The 27,990-nt window shown below is 42.9% G+C and overlaps 1 protein-coding gene across 1 annotated transcript; it reads left to right on the plus strand.

Annotated features, from left to right (window-relative positions):
- The first annotated feature begins 5,322 nt into the window (after positions 1 to 5,322).
- Positions 5,323 to 27,926, plus strand: CAPSL (calcyphosine like). Its single transcript, XM_011380708.1, has 5 exons — positions 5,323 to 5,407; positions 19,757 to 19,893; positions 22,802 to 22,979; positions 23,266 to 23,475; positions 27,683 to 27,926. Exons 2-5 carry the CDS (start codon positions 19,757 to 19,759, stop codon positions 27,782 to 27,784), a joined length of 627 nt encoding a protein of 208 aa, XP_011379010.1. The 5' UTR covers positions 5,323 to 5,407; the 3' UTR covers positions 27,785 to 27,926.
- Positions 27,927 to 27,990: the final 64 nt, after the last annotated feature.

Below are 27,990 nucleotides of genomic sequence, written 5' to 3' on the forward strand. Positions count from 1 at the left end.
GCCCCTACTCTCAAGTCCCTGGCAACCCATGTTCTACTTTCTGTGGCTATGAATTTGATCTTGGCTCCTTGATTTGCCCCTCATCAGTGGACACCTCCATTCAGACACCGACTGTCACCAGGCAGCCCCATGTTCCTCCTCACCCCCAACCCCAGACACAACACTCTGCTTCCTTCTCCCTGTCCAGGAGACTTCTCAGTTTCCTGCCCCTTTCTCTTACACTTTCGATGGCTATGACATAAGATCTTTGGCCAGTTCTTCCATTCTAGGCCTACCTCTTGCATCTGTTTTTCATCTCACCTTGAAGCTCAGGAAGCCTGGCCTCTGTCCTGCAGTGAAACAGGGACAGCCCCTCCCAGGACCCCACCTTTGGTCCCTGCCTCGAGTCCCCTCCTGCAGAGAGCATCTCCTTTGCTGGTCAGGCCTGGAGCTGCCTCAGCCCACAGCTGGTGCTGTGTTTCCCATTTTTTAGTTCCCTTCTGAAGATCCCATTCTTATAAATGTGGTTACAGAAATCTCAGTGGAGACCTGGAACCTACATGTAAGGTTTTGGGTCCAGAGGTCCAGTGGCCACGGTGGTGCCCAAGATTTTCTTGATGTAGAAGAGAACATTCCAATATGTGACAAATCCATAGGGAGTACATTCAGTTCCTAGTAAGAGAAAGGAGAAAAATCATACCCTAAACACACTAGAGTTTTTGATGTGTTTTTTCTTTTTTTTCAAAAGAGGCTGTAGTGCATTGTGGGGAATGTAGTCAATGGTATTGTAATGGTTTTGTGCAGTGCTAGGTGGGTGCTGGAGTAATCAGAGGGATCACTATGTGGATTATATAGATGTCTGGTCACTATGCTGTATACCTAAAACTAATATATATATAAAAAAAAGCCTGAAGACAAGCCGTTGAGGGCTAGTGTGGTAGCTCATCTTGCCATCTTTTGTCTCTCCCCTGTTTTTTAATTTTTTCTGCCTTTTTAATCTTCTTTTTTAAACTTCTCGCCAAGTTACCTCTCTGGTATGTCGCTTTCATGAAATATTTTGCCTTCAGTTATTTTGCCCTCATATTTGCTTTTGCATTCTCAGATGGAAGGAGTTCTTCCTAAAAAGTTTCAAATGTGTGGTATCTAGTGGATTAAAATATAGCAAAGAAACATTATAAATATGGATGGCCCTGGAAACCATGTGTTGGATTGCTTAACCCTGAGGTTGTGAAACATATCGTAAAATAATTCAAATGAAAAAAATGAAGCATGTAATACAAATATTTCCTTCAGAAATAGGAAAGGCCCACCCTTGCCAATGTCAGGATGGGATTTGCCTGGTTGTATGCAAAGCTGGATGCTTGGTATCTACCCAGTTATGTGAATTCTCACACTGTAAGGATGTCACATGTGGTCAGGAGCATGTCACATGCAGAAGTGTCTGTGTGTGTGTGTGTGTGTGTGTGTGTGTGTGAAATAAGGTTTTATTTTTGCAATTCTTATGAAGTCCCTTAAACTTGTCTCTGGCGATAGTTCCTTGAGGGACAGACGTGTGTTGTCATTGCAGAGAATAGCTAGGATTTCATTCCCCTCATAAGTAACACAGGGACCTGAGGATACAGTTCCTTGGCTGATAACTCTTTCTCTCCCACTCCCACTGCATCATCCTCCCTGAATATCTGGTAACACAGTGAGGCCAACTCCATGCTTGGTGCTTCCTAGGCTCCACCCCCATATATAAAATCTGACCAGTCATATTCAGTGAGTCAGAATGATGCCTCCAGTCTTCTGCCCTCCAAGCATCCTACACAAGGTGGGCTGCCAGTATGGCTTTGATGACATGGAAACCTGATCTCATCATTCTCTGATGAAAATCCTTTGGTGGCTCCCATTGTGTGGAATACAAGGCCTCTGTGATTTTTTCTGGCTACTTCTCCAGGCACACCTTAAAAATTCTGAAATAAACCCACACAAATATGGTCAGTTGATTTTCAACAAAGGTGCAAAAACAATTCAATGGGAAAAGTAAAAACTTTTCAGTAAATTGTACTGGAACAATTTTATATCTGAATGAGATTTGACCTTTATATAATAATATACACACAAAAATACATTGCTTGCTCTTCATACCATATACAAAAATTAACCCAAAGTGTATCATAGACCTAAATATAAATGCTGAAACTATAAAAGTTCTAAAAGTCCCTGTAATCTTATGGTAGGCAAAAATTTATTATCCAAAACTTGAAAGCTCAAATCATAAAGACATTTGATAAATTGGACTTTCATCAAAATGTAAAACTTTTACTCTTCTAAAGAAACCAGTAAGAAAAGAAAACAAAAGTGTAAGCCACAAACTGGAAGAAAATATTTCAGACAAAGAACTTGTATCTAAAATATCTAAATAAATCTTACAGTCCAGTATAAAAAGAGACAAAGGGTTTGAACAAATGCTTCACAAAAGAAGATATATGAATGGCCAATACTCATGTGAAAAGTTACTCAACACATTAGTTATCAGAGAAATGCAAAGTAAAACCACAGTTAGTTACCATAACACATGTACTGGAATGGCTAAAATTAAAAAGACGGACAATACCAACATTTGTCAAGGAGACAGAGCTATCAGAATTCATACAGTCCATGCTGATGGAAACATAAAATGGTGCATCCACTTAGTTCAATTGCTCTGCAGCTGCCCAAATAGTTAAGCATACACTTGTCCAAATGGCATAGCCATTGCACGTATAGGCACTTACTTGAGTTAAATGAAAACCTGTCCACCCGAAAACCTGTACACAAATTCGTAATAGCCCCAGACTGAGAAAAAACTAAATGCCTATCAGTAGATGAATGGATAAACGAGTTGTGGTTTATCCGTAAAATAGACTATTGATTAGCAATAAAAAGGAGCATACTACTGATACACACAACTATATCAATGAATCTCAAAATGATCATGCTGGGAAATAGAAGCCCAACTCAAAGAACTGCATCCTGGGTGATTCCACTTATATACAACTTGAGAAAATATAAACCATATAGTGACAAAAAGCAGATTAATGGTTACATGGGGCTGTGTGACTTGGTAGAATGAACTACAAATTGGGTAATGAGATATTTTGTATCTTGATGTCAGTGGGGGTTTTGTAGGTTTATTCATCTATCAAAACGAAGTGGTTGCAGTTTGTCATATACAAATTAGTCCTTAAAATAGATTTGAAAATCCCTATGGGTGAAATATGTTCTCAAATATCTTTCTATTTGGGCAATTTAAAGTTCAGTATTCATAAATTATTGTTGCATTTGAATATAATTGAAAATGTGAATATGTTATAATAATTTACTAGAGCTAGTACAGTTTTGAAGAGGGAGGAAATACGTGTGTACAAGAGGTAGAGCCATTTCCTGGGGAACCAAGACTAATGGTGAACAGCCTAAGATTAAGGATCAAGTTCACATACTCAGATCTAATCCATGTTTATTTTGTGAGGGACACCTGGGGTCTTTCCATATTTATAACATAATTACATTTTTGAGAAATTTATAAACTGGTAAAACATTTCATTTGTTAAGCTTTAATGGGCATGAAACATGACATACACTAAAGTTTACATATAAAATACATATATTTGGAGGTACATTTTAAGATTCTGAAATGAAGTTCAGTATGTAATTTATGTTTCCCTTCATTATATAGTTATTCTTCTACTTATCTATTTCTACATTACCACCAGACATGATCACATATTGATTCTTTGTGTGTCTATCTACACTAAATGCTCTGTGTTTGTGATTTTTTTCCCATGTTGATCTTCTGTTGTTTTATTTATCACATCCTAAATTGTAGGCTATTGCAAGACAGTTATTTATTTAAACCTCAAGCAATTATCCATGTAAAAGGAAGTAAATGGAATACTTGTGGTTTATACAAATCTAGTACAAGGAACTATCTATTTTTGAAAAACAGATTTTTCATTTTAAATGTCCTTAATATAAATACATTTTACCCAGTTTAATAATTTGATTTAACCAATATTGACAGATTTCATGTTTGTTTAAGGTATTGTATTGGGCACTTTGGAAGATGCAAAAATGAACCAGACTCTCTCTTGGTCCTCTAAGAGCTCTCAGTGGCTTCTCATTGTCTTCCTGACTGATTAAAAGGTAGGCTTATCTGTCATTAGTGATGTATCTTGTCTCAGTGATTGCTTCTTAACAGCTTATTAGTATAGCTTAGTAATTTCACTTAGTGAAAGTGAAATAAACAGTTTATCACGAGGTCAGCTGCAACAAGGAGGGGCGTTTTGGGATGATGTCAGCACCCGTTACGGCTTGGTAAGTGTCATGCACCTTCTGGAAACAGCATTTAACCCCAAAAGAGAGATGAAGGATATATTTTTGAACAAGCGGCTTTTTCTGGCCCCTTAAGTCACGCCTTGCTGGAAATCAAGTTTTCATTAAAATCTACAGACCATATCACTCCCTTGACCTCCAGGGCAAGTCTGAGAAATTGATAAGGCAGATACAATGTCTACTGGAGAGACTGCAGAAATTGACGACCACTTGCCTGAGAATACCTATCATGTAAAATGCAGAACAGAAAGTGGAACTCAGGTCTTCGTAGTTCTTCTAGTCTTTGGTTCTTTGCATCACTTCATGACGGAAGTGAGAAACGAAGTGGAGATGCAGAAGGTAGGGCGGAGGTACAACGATGAAAGAGCATGATGCAAGTATTTTGTTATTAACAGGGCTACGAGCCTGCTTCTTATTTGGCAAACTTATTGTTAAGGCATCAGTATAAAAAGGGATGAGAAGTGAAAGAAGAGAAGAAAGGAGAAAAGAAAGAATGGAAATAGTGAGGAATGGCATCCTCTCAGTGTGTGGATGTGGAAGACTTTGAATCGCCTTTATTTATATCTGCCTGTTCCCATGTGTTTTGCTTTTAAGTGTCACCTGATAATGGCACACCCTATCAGTAAGACATCTGGAGACAACAGGAGGGCAGGAAGGGGTTGCCTAAAGAAGAGAATTTGCTAATGTTATCTTATAAAACATGCGAAGCAAGTTTTGATGTCGTTTTAGAAACCAAACAGTTGCCAGCAAAACTTCCCGCTGGCTTCTCTCTTAAGGCAAACAGCTTGAGCTTCCACAGTCACTGAAGTTCCTAGGCAACAGAAGTGTAAACTTGACAAAAGGCAGAGCCAGACTAGGGACTGACGGTAAGGTGAGCCAGTCAGGATGTGAGTATGCAACAGAGATTCTAAACCATCCAATTGGCATGAGAGAGCAAACTAGGAGGTGTGAGGAGGAAAGGTAAGAGAGAGGGGGCAAAAGGGGAGGGGAGGGGACCAGTCTTCCCAGATGCAGAAGAAAGCGTCCATAGTTTCAGTTCCAAGCAACTGGTGGCAACAGGTTAGCATTTAAGGTAAATCAATTTTTAAAAATGTATTATGTAGATTTAATCACTTTTGTTTTATTTTAACAGAGAGAGAGAGAAATTACTTTCTAAAAAGAAATCCTAAAGGTTGATGTGAGTTCTTAGCTGTCGGCCTAAGGAGGTAATAATAGCTTAGCACTGGGGGAGCTTTTGTCATCTTTGCAAAGAGGTGCTCAGATACAAATGCACGATAATAAATTTCATTCAGAAACGGGGAAGGAAGTAAACATCACTGAGCAGTCGCTATGTACTGGATACTTGAGTGTGAAGTGTTGGGTGAACTACCTTAACTAGTCTATGTGACCATTGATAAAACTGAACTTCAGGAAGGTTAAATATCTGCAAGTCATAAAACAAAAGATTGAGCTTTGAGTCAGACCGTGGTTTGTCGGATAGTCAAAGTTGTGCTATTTCGCATACCCTGCTGAATTGACCACTTAGAATCAAATTAGAATCAGAGTTCTTGTTAAAGTAGACGGACATAACTTATTAAAAAAATATATTAGAGAGCTGATTTGATTGATCATGAAGTTATGAAGGACCTTGGCTCTTGGCGATACCACATATTCAGGTGTCTATCACCCTTGACTTCAGTCTGGGATGTAGTTAAACCATACTAAGTAGATTAAATTCTTTTCTGTTTTTAGAGCTCTTATTTGTTACTCAAAATCTTACAACTGTAGAAATATTTTTATTCCGTCATCATGCATTTTAAATATTGATATTTAAATTGTGAGTATTTATTTGTATTTATATGTAAATAACAATGATCTAATAACAATAGAAACGATCAATTCCAATAGCAATCCAGTGGCATCATGATAAGTGCTCATGATATGTTGACAGGAGACACAAAGGATAAAGTCCTTTCCTTTAAGGAATTTAAGATCTAGCAGGACAAAGCAGAGAGGTATGTCCTAGTGCAATGTGGATGCTATATGGGCTTTTCACAGATTATACAAAGGAACACACAAGTTCCTTCACTCTGGTGAGAGTGGTTATGTGAGGCTTCACCATAGGGATTCTAGAAAAAAGAGTAAGACTTTTCCAGATCAGCAAAGGATGGAAGGTGTTCCTAAAAATGGGACAGCATGTACAAAGGCACAGAGATATAGAGCACTGAGGTGTGTCTGGGGTTCGTAGGCTTAGATGCCGAATAGATTTGAAGGGGTGGAGAATTACTAGAAGCAAAGCTAGAGAGATAGGCAGAGCCAATGCACACTTCAAAAACTAAGATGCTTGTTCTTTACCTGTACACGGTCACCAAAGGGTTTCACACTAGAGTATGAAGTTCGGGTTTTCATTTCATAAAGATTGCTCTGACAATCTGGAGGATGGATTGGAGGGAGTGAGATTGGAGGCAGGGACCCAGATAAGAGGCAATTCCGATAGTGAAAATGGGAGATGATCATGTCCGGGATGAAGGTGGCATCTGTGGCAGCGAAGCCGAGGAAAGCAAAGGAGAAGCAGGAGGTGTCCGGATGTGAAATTCTGCAGGACTTGCTGCTCACTCAATGTAGAGAGTGAGAAGGAGTCTAGGATAATGCTCAGTTAACGAGCTGGGAAAATGGTGTTGCTGTGAGGCAAGGAACAGGCGGAAAAGATAATGAATCTGGTTCATTAAACTTGAAGTGTCTGTAGGTCGCTGAAGTGCAAATGTTTTGTGGGAAATTTGAAATCTGGCTCCAAAGCTCAAGAAAGTACAGGCATTGGAATAAAGATTTGGGAGTCGTCACTATGTCGGTGGACATAGCTGAGGTTGCTATGGATTGGTAAGCGAGTGAGAAGAAAATAAATAACTGAAGCCTGGGGAACAGTGGCATTTAAAAAAAGCAAACAGAAAACATGGCTGAGACCAAATAGATCAGACCTCAGGGGAAGGGAAACAGAGGGAATTAGATTCATAGACATTGAGAAAAAAAGAGTTTGAAGGAAGAAGGAAGAAGGAAGAATGATAAATAGAGCCGGCTTGTTGGGCGAAGTGATATACGGACTAAGAGTGACTGCTGAAGTTGGCAGTCAGGTTAGCAATGACGGCTCCTAGTCTCAAAGGGCCTTGGCTCTTTCACTAACTTGTGGTGGTGAGGAGGTGCCTGGGAGCAAGGAGTGGGGGTGTTTGTAGAATACACTTTTGGTTTCAACTGCCGCTTTAATCTCTTTAATTTATGAATTAAGTAAGGCTTTACCTTACCGAATTTTTTTCCATGTAAAATTTTGCTCTTTATTCTAATTTCAGACAATTTTGTATAAAGAGAGATATCAAGGTTCATAAGAGCAGTTTTCTACATTTCAGAAACAAGCCAGTTGGCTTTGAGAGAAAACAGCAATGCGGGGTGATTATCGTGTCACAGAAAGGGCCACGTGCTGCCTTTCATAACACTCCTAGTGCCCATAAAAAGGCACGCTGCTCGTGACCTTTGGAGTGGGTTCTTTCGAACGTCTCTAGCCACGTTTCCATTTTGCCACCCAGTATCTCGTTTTCCTCCTGTCTTGGAATAATTTTTTTCCTATTATATCTTATAACCTGAAGTCAATTAAAATTTTCCTCTGTGCCGCAAACTGAAAGGTGTAATTTGAGAGAGCAGGACAGTTCAATTGAGAGGTGGGTCGAAGATGCTCTTACTTCCCTTGGAAGATCTGGTTTGTGGGTCTCTCCATCTCGGTGGCCCTCTGACCTTGACATGACCTCTTCACACAGAGGGAGGAGACAGGTCAAAGCTCTCTAGTCACTGACCGTTTCAGTGTTCTTACTAAGTGTGCTTTGGACTTGATATTGATAATAAGATTGTCCCAGGGTTTGCATATGAATGAGTGGTGACAACTACAGTGGTTCCTTGTTTAAAAAATGAGTAATCTGAAATCTTGTGGGTATTTTACAAAAAACCCCTGGGGAGGTGGCAGGTACAAAAGACCTTGCTCAGAATCTCAGTACTGCTACTTCGTCTGAACTGGGACAACCCTTAAATCTCTTTGTACCTCAGTTTCCTTATTTTGTTAAATAGGAACAGCCACGTTTCTTCTAGTGTATGTAGAGGCAAACTTGGAGAGTTACCAGATTTACTTGATACCAGACACATTTTCTGTTCTAAACAAACTGATTATGAATAATTTGTAAATAGGCCACCTGTTTAGCAGAGAGCCTGACAGAATAGTGCTTAACTAATATTCCTTATTCCTGTTGTTGTTATCCTTTGAATGGTCCCAGGGGACTGCAAACTATTTCTATATGGGACGGGAGACCAAATATTTCAGGCTTCATGAGACAGAAGGTATCTGTTGCAATGATCCAGCTTTGCTATTGTAGCATCAAGGCAACCATTGATACATAAACAAATACATGTGGCTGTTTTGCAATGAAACTTTATTTACAAAACTGTGTGGAAAGGCAAATGTGGCAGATGGCTGTGGTTCGATGTTCCCAGGCTTAGTTTATTTTGGGCTATGTTTTCCTAAACTCAGGGTACCTTTGATTACTGCCCTTGGGAAGGTGGATCTTATTTGCTTTGAGGGAACAAAGATTGAGAAGGGAGAAATCATCAATGTACAAACTGCTGCTCCCCGGACTTATCTTTATTTCTTCAACCAGGGTATTCTGGTTGCTTCATATGTGTCCACAAGCTCCAGGCTCCAGAGAGCTGGAAGTGCTCACACTCTTATTTTCTGGAAGGACTCTGACAGAAGCTGCCAGTTGTCTGTTTAACAGCCAGTCTCCTCTTCTTTATAAACAGAACCTGAGGGACGGAAAAGTACCCAGCCTAAAATTAGGTTTCCCAGCTGTCTTAGTCTGTTAGGGCTGCTGTAACAAAATGCACAGACCAGGTAGTTTATAAACAACAAAAATTTATTTCTCACAGTTCTGGAGGCTGGGAAGTCCCAGATGAAGGCACCAGCGTGGTTGGGTGAGGGCTTTCTTCGTGGTACATAGATAGCATCTTCTTGCTGTGTCCTCACGTGTGGAAGGGGCAAGGGAGCTCTGCGGAGCCTCTTTGATAAGGCACTAATCCCATTTATGAGGGCTCTGCACTCATAACCTAAGTACCCTCCAAAGGCCCATACATACCTCCAAATGTTATCATTTTTGAGAGTTAGGATTTCAAATATCCAGAACATAGCACCAGCCTTTTTTGCAGAAGTGGCCAATGAGATTTAAGTAGAAGGCATGAGGTAGGGTCTTTTGGGAACTGACTTGGTTGGGAAGTGTGTTCTTGCCTTCACCCCTTTCTGTTTTCTGCTTGCTGGACTGTGGATGTAACAGCTAGAGCTGCGATGGTTACTTTGTAACTTTAGGCAAATTTGAGGAAATAAAATCATGGTAAGTTAGAAAGTTAGTTGTTTCTTGGAACTTTGACAACCGTCTGCACTGCCTCCAGACTTGTTTTGCATAAGAGGGAAGTAAACCTCTCTCATTTTCAGAGCCAACCTGTTTCTGTTATGAGTAGCCGGTGTGTCCTATCTGATACGCCAAGCCACACTGACGTTGGGTTTCTATCCATTAACACCTCTTGTATTTCTGGAAGTAACAGTTAAAAGCATACCGGATGCAAATAACAGGGTAGATTTCTAATTGGCTCTAAAATAAACATTACACAGACAGATGACTCCAAAAGCAGCATTTTTAAGTGACTGTAAAATAGTTACTAAGTAAGTGCTTTTGGTGACTAATGGTGCAAAAGGGCAAAAGGTAGTTAGAACCGTGGCTTTACGCCCATCGGAAAGTGGAGGGACGTGTGCAAGTGGGGTCTGTCTTTGCGTTGGGTTTGAAATCAAGGACGCCAAGGCCTCATGGGATATATATTTTTTTAAGTACCATCAAAAAATATGGTTGCTTCATTCTAAGAGTATAGTCACTTAGTCACTGAAACCAGGAAGTTTGGGAAACAAGTCTTTTCCTTTTTTTTTTGGAAACAAATCCAGCCAAAGCTTTGCTTACCTTTGTGTATAGATTTTTTTTTTTTTTTTTTTAAACGCTGCCTCTTTAAGTCTTTCCATCTGGCAGACTGCCAGACTCAGAATAGATTGCCAGTAATCGCCCGGTAAAAACCCCAGAGACTCCAGGCAGAGCAGAGGGGAAGAGGGAGGTGCAGAAGGAAGCAGCAAGGAGTGTGCTGTTCCCAGGGGAAACTCACTGTGACAAGGACCCCATAACTCTGGGGCTCTATTTTATTAAATGGGAGCTTGTAGCCGATTGTGTTAGTTACATGGGTCCTTGAATATCAGGCTAAGCAGTTTTTCTTACTTCCTTTCGTAGCCAAAAATGCTACAATGGCTGCTAAATGCTGATAAAATTCTATGGAGACAAGAGGTTATAATGAATGGAGTTACTTTGCCTCTCCTCTCAGTTTTCAGGGGGAGCTGAACGTCTCTTCACACTGGATTTTTAGTTATTTTACCCAGGAAAAGGCCAATACCTAGGGTCAATCTAAACACTGCAGGAATAAGCTTTTGACAATTGTATCAGGAATACTTCTAGCCGCAAGTTACAGAGGTACTGCAACAATGGATTAAGACAATATGGGTTTATGTTTCTCACATGATACGAGTGCAGAGAGAAGCAGTTGGTTACACTGACTTAGTAACTCAGTGATGTTAAGGCTCTAAGTTAGTATCTCTGGTTCCCTTAGCCTTTCCCTCGTGGTTGCAGAAAGGCTGCCACAGCTCCAGACCTTGCATTTTTTGTTCAAGGCAAGAGGAGGCAAAGAGATGGGAGAGCTCTGCCCTTAGCACTTTCAGTTGAGTCTCTTTGGCTGAAACTCGTTGCACGTGGCCACCCCACTGACAGTGGAATGTAGCAGATAAAAGAGATTGGAGTGACTTTTGAATCAGCCAGTATCTGGAAAATCAGCTGTAATTCAAATTTAACAAAGTTAAAACTACCCTAAGAAATATAAACTTCTGAAAGGAATCTTGGCTGCCGCGTTCATTGCTATTGTGTGGCACATAGTAAGTATTCAATAAACCTGTGTTGAATTCAGTACCAGGACTAGGGGAAGGCAAACGAGTTAAGGCTTGGGCAAGTACAAGGTTGACATCTGGACAATCCTGAGGCTGAGGGCCTCCTTAAGCATGATGCCTTAGGCACCGACCTAGCTCTAATCCCAACCCTGGTTGAATGAATAAAACAAAATTTCGTATGAAGTGAGCACTTTACAACAATGAGGTTTATGAAATGTTCTTAAATTGGGCTATACCAGAAACATTAAAATAAGGACTTAATTCGCATTCTGAGGATCAGCAGAAAGAATGAAAGACTGTACTTTAGAAGAGATGAGCTCCGGATACCTGTGTTTCGATAACGGCTGAAACATGAATTTTAAACATCTTGAGAAAATGCATTTTGGTGCAGAGAAAATCTGGTAAGATGCCAGACTTCAGTGATATCTTATTTCCACAGTATATATGTGTGGAAATGTAGATTAAATACTGTCATACTATAAGTATTATGTGGACAAAAACCAGATATTTTAGATGTTTATATATTGCAGAAATAATTTTAAAAATAATTTTTGAGGAAAAAAAATAAATGTTATGGAAGATAATCAGCACAATAGCTTTGAGTTTAGATTTCAGGGGGAAAAAAAACACACCTGGCACATCACTTTATTAAAACAAACAAACACATAGCTCCAAGAGGAGGCGACTAAATGAAATTGGAAGGAGTTTACACTGAGACCTGAAATTCTGGAAACCCACACAAGGGCCCTGAGGTGAGGGAGGGGTCGCGTGCGGGACTCGTGGGCGCTCTGGCTTTGCTCTGCATTGCTGTCGCCCATCTTCCTCTTCAGCGACATCCTTCTGACATTGCAAGGCAATCTCGTCCTTGAAGCTTTTCCCCTCTTCATTTCGTTTCTGGGACCGTCTCTGAATTCCCAAAGCAATTTATCGGCACCTCGGTGTAGTCGTGGAACACGGTGATTTACTCAGAACTAGAGGTCAGTGCTGACTCTGCCACTGTCTCATGGCACATTCTTAGGCAAATGACCCGGGTTCTCGGAGTCCCTGCTTATTCCCTGTAATAAGGAGACAAGATTTGACGGAGCCTATCACACGAGACGATGTGCTGTCACGTGTGAAGCACTGAGCCTTGAGCTGGGCCCCTGGGGCGGTCATATGGTTATGACTGCCACTTCTCTTCACGCCTTTTACCCCGTGTTATGTTACAGACTTTTCTCCAGCTTTTCCCTACAAGGTCTCACTCCAGCTACCTGAGGTTGACTTGGTATAGTTACCTTTTATAGCTTAGATTCTCAAACTTAGATGTACCATTTGGAACCACCTGGAAACGTTAAAATGCAGATGCCCAGCACTCACACCGAGATGTTAATTTGCTGTGTGGGGGGTGGAGCGTGGGCATCTTTATATTTTTCAACAGCACCTCTGGTGGTCTCAGCACCATCAGCGTCCCAGGTCTCTCTCTATACCCCAGCTTCTCAACTTCAGTAGTACTGCTGTTTTGGATGGTAAATTTTTTGTTGTCAGGAGCTCTCCTCGCATGTTATCACCATCTCTCACTAGATGCCAGTGTCACCTCTCGCCCTGGCTGTGATGACCAAAAATGTCTCCCAACATTGTCAGATGTCTTCTGGGGACAAAATTATACCCATGAGCCACCACTGCTATCTAGTACCACCTGAAAAATCAGCACCGTCCCTCTCGTAGCTGGAGGTGCTAAAGGTCTGTTTAGTTAAACCGAGCTCAGATGGGTTTGATGAAGGAACTCTCACGATGTCAACAACAGTGATACATGCTTGTTATTATACCTTTTTGGGGTTCTCCAGTGTCCTATGGCGGAAGCCATGTCTCTCATCAAATGATCTGAGTCTTTCATTTCAGACTCAGAGGAGGGACATCCTAGCCCTCGCTAGGCTACTCTGAGCAGTGGTATCTAATATTCACCCCAGAGGGGCATTTTCTAAGGGGAAACTTCTTAAGAAACCCCAGGTTTTTGCCATATGCCATGTAGCGGTAACTACTTCGTTGAACAGACTGGAGTCAGTAGAGATGGCAACCGTTGACTTTGAACATGGCCTGTTGTATGTTTCTCCCCATCTCTGGATTACACTTCTAGTATTAAAAGGTCCACTGAGTCTAAATCAAAATTCAGTGCTACACTCAGTTCTCAAGTACAGGGAGAAAGAGTAAAAACACCTCATGTCTGCCATTCCCATGGGGACCGGTCCCTATGCTCAGGGTCAAGACTGAGCTAGCAGAGACAGGCATAGTTTTGACTTGGATGTGAGCTGGTTATAAGGCAAATACGTTTTCCACATCCTGGGGTTAAGTATAAAGCCCTACAAGTTTAATCAATAGCTACCTGCTCTTTACATCGTCATTCTCTTCTCTCTAAAGAGCAGAACGTTTTAAAACATCACATGGAACTACTATAGCAACTCCTGGTCCCTTGTTATTGAAATGGCTAATGTAATGGTAGAGGTATTTAAATTACAGAAAAGCAGAGAAATGTTCTTAAGGTAAAAATCATTCTATGGCCTGGCTGTGGGGAAAACGGGCTCCATGGCTTCAAGAGGTGAGAGAGGCCTTTGGAAGACTGGACCGCTCTTCAGGCAGGTGCCTTTATCACAGGCTGGGCTTATGTCATCTCCTTAATAGGACAGTTTCCTCACAGTACACGCTGTCCCTCAGCACGAGGGGTGGGGTGGGGGGGACTCGCCCATCTCCGCTTTGTCCCACAATGTTCTCAGTACCTTCTTGTTAACCTAAGCTGTCCTGCCCTCTCTGCTTTAACATGGGCTTTTATATGGCCTCTCCTCTCAAGTTCTTCTGAGCTCACTACACCTGCTTCAGCTCCTCACGCAACCGTCCTTTTCCTGGAAGAAGAAAACCGGGGTGTAGTGTCAGAGAAATCAAGATGGGGACGGTTCTTTAGAGGGTGGAGTGAGACATTTCCTTTGGATTTTGCATCCAAGAGGATGCGGAAGCGCTTGGTGCCTTCCTTTTAGGGATGTTTGTGTGGCGCCTTCTTTGGGCGTAGGTTGTTTGCTGGAATGAGGAAGGGGGAGGGGAGGGGGAGAGAAATGAGAATATGTAATTCAGCTTATTGCCACTAGAAGACAACAAAGATAACCCCATAAAGTGCAGCCTGGGGCTTCCCCAAAGATCCAGCTTAAATCTGTCCCTGAGCTCAGCAAGAAGGCTCCCGCGAAACCCCTGCAGAGAATCACGAAGAGACAAACCTCCATGAATCGTCAGTTTTCCGTATTCTGTCCCCACAACGACTTTCGAAATCCAGGCAGACAGAGCGCGTTGGCAGTGGCAGGCAGCCGTGCACCAGTGGGATGAAGGAGCCTTCACTGGGTCGGGTGTGAGGAGACCTGATGACCTCCGCCACCAAGTCTCCTTCGGTTTGGCTGCTGGCGCCGCCACTCGGCCTCTGCCCCCAGATCTCCAGATCTCTGCATTTCATTGCTCTGTGGATGTCCCTTTCCACCAGCCACTGGGGATGGGGGTGGGGGCAGCAGAGCTTTGGATGCCACCGCCCGAGTCCTCCTTGTCCCTCAGGCAGCACACTCACTTCGCTCCATCCCCGCTGTCCACGCTGCCAGACCTCCTTCCAGGCAGCAGGCCCTCTCACCTGACCGGCACCAGCATGGCCTCCCATGTCCTCCTGGGTAGCCTGTCCCGCCTTCCAGTCCATTCTTCACGCTGCATGCAGAGGGCTCTTTCACAATGCAGACTGTCGCTCCCTCATTTCAAACCTTTGCAACCTCCTGCTGTTTTCGGTGCAGAACCCAAACTCTCTACCGCAGTGTCCCATCCCAGGCTCCTTGTGATCTGGTGCCTGCTTGCCTGCCCAGTTTCATCTCTCTCCAAATTTCCTTTGTCTACGCCCCGCCCCCCGCCCTCCATCTCCACAACTCTTTATTTCTCTAGGTCCAACACCCCGAATTCTACAATCATACTAAAATATTCTCATTTTTCTCATTATACTGTTTTCTCCTTCGCTTTGCTCCTAGCGCTTGGGAAATATACACTGACCTTCCTCCTTCCATCCCTACGACCCCCGCCTGAGTAACTACTACCTTCCTTTAGGATTAAAGCTTACACATCACCTCCTCTGAGAAGTCTTCAGAAAGCTCCACTCTGAGGCTGGGGTAGTCGCCCTATTCCGATGTGTTGCAGTTCAGTAGTTGGGTTGCTCCACCCAACTGCCCAGGCTGTTAGCGCTGTCTGTCTTACCGCCTCTTTCCCGTTCCCCTAGTACAGAGCTCGGCACTTATTAAGCCCTTTGTAGACGCTCGTTGAAGGAATGGACCCGGCGCGGCCCGGCCTGGGAAAATGCACAGACGCGATGCTAACACGAGGTGGCGCTGCGGCCACGTGTATCGGGAGGGCTGCCTCTTCCAGTGCCTTGCATCCTCCGGGCTGCATGGGCTCTGCTGTCACCACGCGTGCTCCTGGATGCTCAGAGAGAGTCTTCTGGAGTCAGGGACGCTTTGTGCAACGCTGTGATCTCGGCGACACATGTTTCGGGCAGACTGTTGCCCTGGTGCCTTCAATCAAACTTCAGAAGTTCTGAGTATCACCCTTCCTCACCAAGACCCTGCTGGACAGTGCCTTCTTCAAAAGCCCCGAGTTCTTCGTAAACTTTGTTTCCCGTGCTGCTGAACTACCGGACATCAGTACTCAAATTTCAGATTCCAAGCTACTCAGAGGCTTGCTTCTCAGAGCAGTCCTTCCGTTCCAGCACTAGTGTCTTGAAAATAGCACGCAATAAACATTAGCTATTTGTTGATGAACTGGGTCACTAAATGATTAAAAAGAACAAAAACCATATGATTTCACTCATGCGCGGAATAAAAAACAAAAACTAACAAAGAAACTCCCCAAACAAAAACAAACTCATAGATACAGACAACGGAATGGTGGTTACCAGAAGGAAAGGGGTTGGGGGAGGCGAAATGGGTCAAGGGGTCAAATATATGGATGGAAGGAAACTAGACTTTGGCTAGTGAGCACACACACGGTACAGTATACAGATGTCGAATTACAATGTGGTACACCTGAAAATTACATAGTGTTATTAACTGATGTTACCCCGATAAGTTTAATTTTTAGAAAGGGTAGTTAATATGGCATTTCAAGTAACCGCGGAAGGTCAGTGGGAGAGAATGTACAATTTTTTCTGAATATAGCAAATTAGACTTCAGAGGTATCGCACCGTCACCGGGCAGGGATGGCTGCAGGAGGTAGAGCGAATAGGACGTTTTCTCGGGCTCTACCCTGCTCTCCTAGGACGCGGCACTATTAGATGGCGCCTTGAAATTCTTTTGCATTATTTTATAAAAGTGTTGGAGTCAGAAGCCCTGTGTTGGGTGTTGGCCAAGCTTTTGGGCAAGTTGCTTTATTAACGCAAGCCTTAGTTCCCAAGTAGGCCAAAGGAGGAGGTGGCGCTGGATGATGGTTTGGGGTGCTGCTGTCCTAACGGTGTGTGAATTACTATGAGCCCCACTGACTGTGGGAACCTGGACAAGTTGCTTGATTTCTCTGCACCTCAATTTTTTATCCATGAAATAGTCATAGTCATAACTTGCTCATAGGTGTTCTTTTTTAATTGAGATAAAATTCATATAACATAAAATGAGCCACTTTAAAATGTGTCGCACGTTTATAATGTTGTGCAACCACCACCTTCATTAAGTTCCCAAACGTTTTTCATCACCCCCAAAAGAAACCCCACACCTCCCCCTTGCCTCCTCCTCTAGGCCTGGGCCACAGCCCATCTGTGTTCTGTTTCTATGAATTTGCCTACTCTGGATATTTCACATAAATGCAATCATACAATATATGTGACATTTTGTGTCTGACATCTTTCACCTAGCGCAATGTTTCTGAGGTTCATCCATTGTAGCATGAGTCAGTATGTCATTCTTTTTTATGGTTGGATAATATTCCACTGTATGGATATATTGCATTCTGTTCATCCATTTATCCATGAATGGACATTTGGGTTGTTTTCACCTTTCGGCTATTATGAATCATGCTGCTGTGAACATGGGTGTACGTGTATTCGTTTGAGTCCCCGTTTCCAATTCAGCTCTTAGGGTTTTTGTGAGGACTACATACATGCTTACTACAGGTGGGAAAACAATAAATGTTAACAATTGAGGTTTTACTGTTATCCCGAAGATGGGCAAGAGGCCCTACAGGGTCTCTTTCTTTGGGGAGAAATGGGAGCCGGATCTCACTTTTCTGGCTGTAGGATTTTGGCCTATGTCTCTCTCCGTTCCCCACCTGCTACCGTGGCTGGTTTGGAGAACCAGGGCCGGGTGGAAAATGCAGGGGAGAAGTAGTGGGAATGAGGACATGAGGACGGGGAGGCGAGTGGCTGGGAACAACCACCGGGCCAGTAGCACTGAGCAAGGGGGATAGGCCCGAAAAACAGTGGGGTCCAGGAAGGAGCAGACCCGGAGGTAGATTTGGAGAATGAGGAGGGCATGGTGGGAGAGGAGGGCTGGGGCTGGTGCCATTGGCGGAAAATGAGCAAGGCCAGGGAGTGCCTCAAAGACAAGTAAGGCAGCAGGAGACAGCTAGACTAGTGAATCCCGTACGTGAACGCGGGATTCTGGGTGTGGCTGAGGGATTCTGTGACGGTGGCATTAGGCCTGGAAGCTGGGGACAATCTTTGGGAATTGTCAGCTTGAAATCATGTGACGAAATAGTAACAGGCAAACGCAGGCTCTAGAAAAGTTAATGCTGCCAGGAAGGCAGCTGGCTCGGGTCACGGCGTCCTTGTTGGACAAGAGTTTGGATCACGCTCTCTGTACGCGCCTGCGGGAGAAGCAGGTGTCTAAGGGTGGGGCGTGCGGCTGTCTGGAATCCCGGGGAACCTCTGCTTTTGGTGTTAGAAGGAGGAAGAAAGCCTCCAGATGAGCTTTAGGCAGAGCAAGTTCTTCCTAATATGTAGTAAAACAGCTGGAACCTAAGAGGCCTGCTCCTCGGCCTGGTGTCCAAGAGAACTGGGAATAATTGCTACTGTCTTCAACCATATGATGGGAATCAGAAAAAGAAGGGGCCGAGAAGGTGGAAACCTGTCACTCGGCTCTTGAGAGTTGCTTTAGGAAATGAGGCAGTTAAACATGTGCATCCCTGAATTATCTATTCTGGTCTGTTTTCTCTCCGAGATTCCCTCTCTAATGTGAAATAATGAGCACTTTATGGGGAGACTTTATGGGTTGTATTGGAGGAGAACAGCCTTAGAGGGCACAAATTAGAATCCCATTCCACTGTGGCCTCAGGGGAAGTGTTAGCTTTTGGCCGGCAGGAGGTGCCCTTGAGTCAAGGGAGGATCCGTTCTAACATTTTTCTGCCCCTGGAAAGCTGTTCTCTGTATACCCATCAAGCTCTCCTGCTCCTTTCATTCACAACTCGCTGTGAAGCGTAATATCTAGAATTCTCTACTTACTGGGTCAGTGGGCTCACGTGAGGATGAATGGTTTTTGGAGCAGGGAAAGATTGTCTACTCCGATCCTTCCATTTAAGAGAGGAGGAAGAAGGGAGGGCCTGGGATTCGATAGGTCGGAAGCCGCTGGGAACAGGTTGATGAGTCAGGGCTAGAACCCGGGTCTCCAGGCTTCCACTGTTGTGTGGATTCTCAGAGGTCAGGCTCAGCTGCAGGAGTTTGTATGTCGCTCACAGACTTCCCTGGAGATGGAAGCCCTATTTCCCATTTCTGAATATTTAAAACACACAAGCCAAACTGTGGGGAAAAAAGATAAATCTATTTCTCAGGAGAGAGAGAGAGAGTGTCTATTTACCCTTTTCCTGTCTGAGACCCAGCTAGGTGTTAAACGAACACTAATCCGTTAATCAAGGAAAACATACTGATTACTGGTAGGAATCATGAAGGCCCAAGTGCTAAGAATCTCAGTGAAGACAGAAGCAACAAAAAATTAATGGTTGGAACAAAGAAGAGAATGTTAAATGTGGAGTCAAAGGAAATATGGAGAATTCTAAATAAAAACATAAAGATTTTTTTTATATAAGTTTGGCTCAAAAAGAATGCAGAGATTTTTTTTTTTTTTTATGGCGGTAGGAAGATGAAAACATATTGGGGAATGGCTGTATATTTAAAACGATTGTCCAGGCTGGAGCAATCAGATGTCCCTAAGACGAAATAAGCAGGGAATAAATATGCCAGGCAGAGACATAGGTAGTAAAGCTAAAAATGGGAAATTCTGAGAGGTCTGAGACGGTCTTCAGGAAGAGAATGAGAGTGCGTGCTGTAAGGTTCCTTCCCAGCGAGGCTGCTGTCACCCTGCCCAGCCAGAGGCAGGTGAAGAAGCCCGAGCTCTGCTAATGTGCCGCGGGGTTCCCTCTCAGATGGCAGGGACAGCACGACACGACCGAGAGATGGCGATCCAGGCTAACAAAAAGCTCACCACGGCCACTGACCCCATCGAGAGACTCCGGCTGCAATGCCTGGCCAGAGGCTCCGCAGGCATCAAAGGACTTGGCAGGTAGGACCTGGGCCGTGGGTGGCAGCACAAGGGCAAGACACACTAGGTGAGGCTAAACTAGTGTGACCTTGAGCAAGTCACTTCCTCCTGGGTTCTCGGTTTCTCAATTGTAACGCCGAGTTTGGAAGAATTGATCTCTGAGGTGCCTTGTGACAGTTTTTGTTTCTTAGTCCCAGATTCAGCAAGGTCCATGTATGCTACAACAAAGTGCAGCTACTAGGACAACTTGAGGTGAAGGGACAAGTTGTCCCAGGACTAGAGACACCTAGCAGGACAAGGAGAGAGATACTCCCTGAAGCCGTGGCAATGGGTACTTGGAAGAAGAAGGAAGCAAAAGCGATTTAGACAGGATTGCAGAATTTGGAGTTTCGCCCTCAGGGAGTCATGTCTTGTTCCCCTTCCAGAGGCAGGGGAACTGCCTGTCAGGTAATGAACCATTCACTGCAGTGGGGTTCCCCGGTTCTGCACATCCTGGTCTCTGGCCCCCTGATACTGCGAGCAGTCCTCGGGCTGGAGAGACCCGAGGGAAAAGAGGTTGGCAGCCTCCTTGATCTAGTGTTCGCCCCGGGCCTGACATTGCGCACGTCTTGGGGGATTCGTGGGTGAGCAAGGCTTTCCCAGGGCTCATGGAGGGTTACCCTGGGAGACTGAGTCACGAAAACAGGAATCTTCATGAAATGAGTTCTATGTTAGAGAAGTACAGTGTGTCACGGCAGGGATCCTCGACTCGGAGTCTGGAAGGCTTCATTTCCAGCAAGGGAATGAGCTTTGGGAATGTCTCTTTTCAACAGTCCCAAATTCTCAGACTAAGCCCAGCTCTGTCCGAAGCCCAGGCTATGGGCATATGGACCCTGGTGGGCAGCCTGGCACAGTCTGGTGGGAAGACCAGCCCGCTTCCTTTCAATATGGTATCGCTCCAACCTCCACCTCTTTTACTCTGGGTCCACATCATTGTCCATGGTGCAGACCCCTCAGGACCACTGCCCTCTCTTTCACTCCCGGATCGTTCAGTTGGATCTTTCCTGCTGCCTACCTCACACCCCCTACCAGCCCCCACCGGAACCAGTCTATTATGAACGGACCGCACCTCATCCTTGGCCTTTTGCTGGAATGTGCCCTCTGCCTCCTCCGCTTTCCCGGTCGTGCCCTCCCCTAAATCTCTCCTCAACTCGAATGGAGGTCACTTCCCCGTTTTTTTCTCACGATTAGACTGCGGTTCTGGTTTTTCGGGACAACAGAAGTCAAGTGCCATTTTTATTACCTCATATCAAGGATGCACACTGTCCACATGGTTTATCGTTATTGATGTTGACCTTGATCGCCTGGCTGCGACAGTGTTTGGCTGGCTTCTCTAATGTAAAATGACTCTTCCTCACTCCCTTCCACAGTGTATTTTTTGACAGGAAGTGTTTATGCAGAGCCACTAAAACTTAGAAAGTAGGGAGTATTTTTTCCTTCCTTGAGGGCAGAGTAAGAAGATAATTTATTTGGAATTTTTCTGCAAGAGAAATTTGTCTCTTCTCCCACATTTATTTATTGTCATTTGCTTAAAACAATATGGGCTCATGAATATTTATTTTATACTCTGGGTTATAACCGAACACTATTTTATTGTTCAAATTGTTCCGGTTTGGGCCTTGGGAGCTCTTTCAGTTGGCTCCTGTGTTTATGGATGTATCCTCATCAATGCAGGGTTTTTTGTTTTGTTTTGTTTTGTTTTTTGAGCACTTTCGTACTTTCTGGCATAAGATACTCCAAGCTCATCTTATGTGTTTTCCGCCCCAATCTTAGAATTGGCCATTGCTCCAAGAAGTTCAGTTCTTTTTATTGGAGAGTAGTATTAGAAACCAAGATCTAGGCTCTAGATGTGCTTGTTGTTACTGGGGTGTTACTTCTAGGTCCTCTTAGCCAACAAAACAAGGAAATAATATATGTGTTTATACTAACCTGTATATATACACGTATCTATAAATGTGTTTTATGTAATCATCTTGTTTATATTAAGCTAAACTTGAGTCCATACTGACGTCTCCAGCTCTAATCCATTACCACATGGATCAGATCACTCTAGCCTCCTCCCCTAGCTTATCTCTTAAGTCCCATTCTGACCATGAGAAACCTGGCTCCCACCACCTGCCATCTGTTTACTCAATGGTTTAATTCCAGTAGATCTGAATAGCAATACCAGAATTAACTCATCTTCATGGGACACATCTAGAAGGCAATACTTACGTGCAGTTCTTTTAGGCTTTGGTCTTGCTGACTCTATTCATTTCTAAAGTTACTCAGGTCAGCACCTTCACAGCCCCTCCTTCAGTTAGATTGTATACAACTTTTGTGATACAGTTAAATTCTCTTGTTACAGTCTGCGTTCCTTCTTGGGGTTCCCCTGACTTTCCATATATATTTTTTTAATTGTATACATCCATGTTTACTCTTTGTACTGTAAATTCTGATGGGCTTAGCAAATGCATAATGTCATATGTTTGCCACTGTAGTGTCCTGTGGAATAGTGTCACTTCCCTAGAAATCCCCCAGGCTTCAACTCTTCTCTCTCCCTTCTGCCCTCATCTTTTTACGGTCTTTATAGCTTTGCCTCTTCAGAATGTCACAGAATTGGTACCATACAGTACTTTTTTCCCCCCAAAGTTTCCTTCCTTCCTTCCTTCCTTCCTTCCTTCCTTCCTTCCTTCCTTCCTTCCTTCCTTCTTTCTTTCATTCTTTCTTTCTTTTTAATGAGATGCTGAGAAGAGGCTCTCTAACTTGGAGAGGAGGATTCAGAAAAGAATCTAAGACCTCTGTATTTTACTTTGAAAACCTTGAGAGTGGTTTTCTTTTTAAATCTTTATGTTTAACCTTGTTCTTTGTGGTTTTTTCTTCTTTGTCTGTGTGTGTATATTTTCTTCAGAGTGTTTCGAATCATGGATGATAATAATAACCGAACTCTTGATTTCAAAGAATTTGTGAAAGGGTTAAATGATTATGCTGTGATCATGGAAAAGGAGGAGGCAGAAGAGCTTTTCCGGAGGTTTGATAAAGATGGAAATGGAACAATAGACTTCAATGAATTTCTTCTCACATTAAGAGTAAGTGGCCCCATGAATCAGCATGTCTGTCGAGTTTGGCTTTCACGTGGTTTGGGTTGGCTATCTTGAGGTTTTGTTTTCAGAAGTTGTTAGTACATTGTGGAGATGATGGGCAGGAGATGCAGAACAGATTTGGGGACTTTTGGGAGCAATCATAATGTGTATCACTTAATGGTACAAAAACAATTACACATCATTAAGAAGAATCAGGCATTTTAACATGTATGGCACAAAACACCTCATTTTCTTGCATATGCCTGTGTGTGTATTTTTTCTATTTATCTAGCCTCCAATGTCCAGAGCTAGAAAAGAGGTAATTATGCAAGCTTTCAGAAAGTTAGACAAGACTGGCGATGGTGTTATAACAATTGAAGACCTTCGTGAGGTATACAATGCAAAACACCATCCGAAATACCAAAATGGAGAATGGACTGAGGAACAAGTATTCAGGAAATTTCTGGATAACTTTGATTCCCCCTATGACAAAGATGGATTGGTAAGTAAAAGAGCTTAATCTAGGTGGAATTTCTCCTATCCAATTTCTAATTGTAAATGGAAACAAGTCTAGAGCCTTGAACACACACACACACACACACACACACACACACACACACACACACTACTAGGGGATCCACATAAAGCTAAATACCCATCATCTGGAGAATATGGTATTTTGATTAATCATTTCATTTCATGGTTACCATATTTACCATACACAGCTAGGCACTTTCTAATGAACTGGACTATAATAAAACACATTTAACTTCAAAATGAGCCCATAATTCATTTTTTTTGGAACACGAGTCACAAGACATTTCGGGACGTTGCCGTGTCTTTTGCACACATTCTTATGAGCACCCTTTGTCATCACACTTTGCCTGGCGGAAATGCCGTTTAAGGGAGGCTTTCATCGGAAGGAATGCCAGATAACAGAATTTACTCGGATTTAATTCTTAGTAGGCTTTGAGCGTAACCTCCATTTCTAAACTGCAGTAAACTTAGAAACAAAAGTAACCATTCCATCCCCATTGACTGTTATCTTTAAATTACAAATGCATAGCTTGGTGTAGTGGTAGGGATTATATCTCCAGAAATGTCATGTCTTTTATCAACAACCATCAAAGGACCATTGAACTCAGAGCCAGTTCTGCTCTGAGGTGTCCTGAAGGCTGCGGTGGTGGGGGAAGGAAGTTCTCTCCTGGGCTGATAGTCAACAGCAGCAGAACCCCGGGGCGGTTACCCCTTAGCCCTGTGCCACACAGAAAGGATTAGTGGGACAGTGGGCGGGAAGGAGAGATGGTGCTGACAGGAAGGGGAAACGAGCCTTCTTTTTCTGGAGAGAATTTCTCCCAACTTTTTCCACAGAACTTCGTGGTGAGTCCTATTAGCCAGGGGCGATAGGAAGGAGAAAGCTCTTTGTACTTTCCTTTCCTTCTGCTGACGTTTTCCTCCTAGGGACAGAGCAATGCCCTCCATTTTAGACTGAAAGGATTGTAGAGGTAGATTTAAAAAAAAGGTAGGGGCAGATTCCGCAGGGCAGCCAAGTGCTTAGGGACAGAAGTAACAGAACTCTGTTTTCTTCCAGCATTGCGGGCCTTTGATCTGTGAGATGGCAGTGGAAAAATAGTCAACGGCCATTTCCCCAAATTAGCCCAGCCCTACATGGGATCCCAGGGTGTCTTTGCCTCCTTTCTGCAGGTGGTTCCTTCTTATTGCCAGGAGAAACCTCAGCTGCCTTTTGCTTTAACTCAAGTCAATGTAGCGAGTTGTGATTCAGCTGATTTAAAGTTCCCACCCCCGTCTCTTCTGACATTTATGTTAACATGCCATATTCAGCTCTCGAGTACTCCTAAAGGTCATTGGGGTTTTCAGCAGTTACAGCCATTAATGTCACCTATCAAAGACCCTGTATTGATACCCAGCTCTGTTCAGGATCTTCATTTGGAGTTTGTATACCTAATGTAGATTGCTGGCTGCACCACAGAACTATGAAATCTGATTTTGTGCGTATGTGTGTGTGTGGAGCTCAAGAATTTACAGTTTTAATAAGTGCCCCAGATAACTCTTATTCACATTTGTATTTGAGGTCCTTGCCTCTAAAAGATTCAGAGGTGCCCGTTTAAACTACTAAACATGATGTGCAAATTAGCCTTATTTAGCATAATTGTGGATCTGGGCAATTTTTATTGAGTACTTATTATCTACTAGGCATTGTGCCAAGGGCTTAACAGGGCTATCTCATTTAATAGGCACAATGAAAGTGTTTCTGAAAAGTGGTATGTGATTCAGACTTTTGTTCATCAAATCATCTTTTAAATGCACAGGAACTTTATAAAGAGAACAATTGACCCCTAATTTACCTTTTTCAACCTGAGTTGTTTTATACATTAAGATTTCTTAGGGTGAAATATAGATACTCTTGGAGCCAGTGTACTCACTTATGTTTAGAAAATATGGTTGATGTCCGAACAAGACTGAACTTAGAATGAGACAACAAAGTTAATTTACTTCCTAGCCAAAGAGGACGTTCAAATTTGTGAATTTTTAATAGTGTAGGCTACACTCTCGAGTAGTCATGAAGGTCACTGGGGTTTGCGGCAGTCATAACGTTGGGTGCCATAGATCCTGTGTGAATATCCCACGCTCTGCTCTCAGAGCAGCCTGAACAGAAGCCATTGGATGGAGCAGTGAAAAAAACCAAAGAACACATGAGCGGACCTTCCTCACCGATTCTGTCCCCACACCCTGCCATGACTGGGTCAGACTTTCACTTCTTATTTATTTATTTTTTAATATCTAGGTTTTGAAGTTTTCCCGTGTACACGTTATTTATAATTATAAATACTTTAAAAAATCTCTTAGAACTAAATTAGCCTTTGAGGTAATATGAGTCTTAATTGCCTCACCTATCTCAATCAGAAATTAACAATTAAAAATTCTTTAAGTATATTCCTGGGTGTATGTGGCTAGCCCAAACTTATTTTATGATTTTTCTAATCTGGCTGGAGCTGAGTAAAAGGGATGCTATTCTGTATCATGACTGAGATATTTCTATTGCCCCCATCCAGGACCTTCTCCTGTATATCATATTTACTCTGTCATTTAAGAGTAGCACAGTCAAGAGGCTCACTAAAAGCGGGAGTGTCTATTCTCTCAATTTTCTAAATGTCAAACAAAATCATTAAGTAATAATTGCTTTTATTACTGAAAAGTAATTTACTATGATGAGGGCAAACCTGTTGGGGAAATCACAGAGTTTGCGATTCAGGCCATTCTCAATGTAAGTGGAGTCTCAGGGAACAAGCAGATGCTTCTCTAAGAATAACTGATGGCCTTTTCCAAAATGACCAGATGTATTAGTTTCATGTAGTCTGACTTCCAGATGGGGTTTAATGCTCTGTAAATGGGGGACGCAAAAGACAGAAATAAAGAAATTCAAGACAAGAAGGCATGAATGGTATTCAAATATTAATAAAAGCTAGGCACATATATTATTTATTTCTACTTTCAGACAACTAATAAGCACAGCTCAACTATTAATTCAGTCAATGCCTTTCTTCCTACTGCTTTTTATTATTTTGGTGGGGGGGGCGGGGCGCGGGTAGGTACAGGGGGAGAACTATGGATCCTGTAACTTCTTCCTCCGCTCACTTATAATTTCATTAAAAAAGATCAGTGGTTGATCAGCACATATGATTCACAGGAGAGATAGGTAGGTCTTGCAGAGAGAGGAGTTTGATGATATGGACTAGAAAGGGGTTTTGAATTATTTATGGATTTTACTTTTCATGATCTTTTAAACCTCTCATGACACTTAAAATTGAGGGCTAACTAGAGAACAATACATTTCCAGAATGGCCGGAATTATTGTATCTGTGTCCCCCATATAAGCAGGGCTGTCCATTTGGCTGAATTGACTGGCAGTAGAGAGCAAACAGGACAGTTCTCTCTCTGAATCAGCTATTCACGTCAGGCAATATGGTTGAATAGGAGTGTATGTATTGCCTACAGCTATTAAAAAATAAGATTGGTAATTTTTTCTTTTTACTAAAAGGAATATGAAATCCTAGCAAAGATAAAAACCTTCGTTAATATTCCAAAGGGACATTTAAAGGCAGAGGATGGCGAGAGAACCCAGGGTAAGAGTGGGGAGGCAAGAAGCAGGGGCCACCTTTCTTTTACCTGTTCTGAGCTCTAAATAAGTAATTTGTATCTTAAAAAAGCATGAAGCCATGGAGTTCTTAATTGAAAAATCTGTTTCTTTACCCACAGGACAGAGCTCCGTTTTTTGAAATGTGAAACATTCCTGGCCCTGAAACGAGGACATGAGATGCTGTTTCTGATGTGTCACAAAAAGACAGTATTAACCACAGTTAAAAAACTCTCGTTTCTGATTCTGAGTTTCAGATTCACTTATCTGTACCAGTGGGCTTCTGCTCCTACAGAAAGAGAGAACCTGCATCTCGCTTTCCATTTAGATTGGTTTGGAAAGTTTCAAGACTGTCTTCCTCTCTTCCTCTATGCCATCTGTCACTGCCATCCCCAACTTCACTTTTTTCTTGTTTTAGATTTATTTCTCAGCTGTCATCACTAAAAAGCCCCTTGATTAAAATTTTTGTTCCACTTACAGGTACTGGAGATGGGCCTCTCCTGCAACGGGGAGAAGCAAAATTTCATTTCTGTTTCTGACTTTTCCACTGCAGGTGACCCCTGAAGAGTTTATGAACTACTATGCAGGGGTGAGCGCGTCCATTGACACGGATGTGTATTTCATCATCATGATGAGAACCGCCTGGAAGCTCTAAATGTATGAACTGGGGACCAGGGCTTTGGGTACAGCCACATGGCTCCAAATGATTAAGCCTCGGCTCGAAGGCAGGATAATATTTGAGTTGATGTTAATCTCAGTGTTTCTTTCATGTCAACACACAGAGTATTTGCTAGGGCAGAATAAAGACACTAAGTTGTTAACTATGACTTAGCTTCTCTGACGCTGTTTGCTTAGCTCTAA

This window comes from Pteropus vampyrus, unplaced genomic scaffold, assembly GCF_000151845.1.
Source record: "Pteropus vampyrus isolate Shadow unplaced genomic scaffold, Pvam_2.0 Scaffold400, whole genome shotgun sequence".
In the NCBI taxonomy this organism is placed as follows: Eukaryota; Metazoa; Chordata; class Mammalia; order Chiroptera; family Pteropodidae; genus Pteropus; species Pteropus vampyrus.

Excerpts from the sequence above, each read along its gene's own strand:
- CAPSL (XM_011380708.1), top strand. The coding sequence starts at position 19,757 with ATGGCAGGGACAGCACGACACGACCGAGAGATGGCGATCCAGGCTAAC. Across the intron at positions 19,894-22,801 it reads GGCATCAAAGGACTTGGCAG|AGTGTTTCGAATCATGGATG; the intron begins GTAGGACCTGGG and ends TATTTTCTTCAG. Across the intron at positions 22,980-23,265 it reads AATTTCTTCTCACATTAAGA|CCTCCAATGTCCAGAGCTAG; the intron begins GTAAGTGGCCCC and ends CTATTTATCTAG.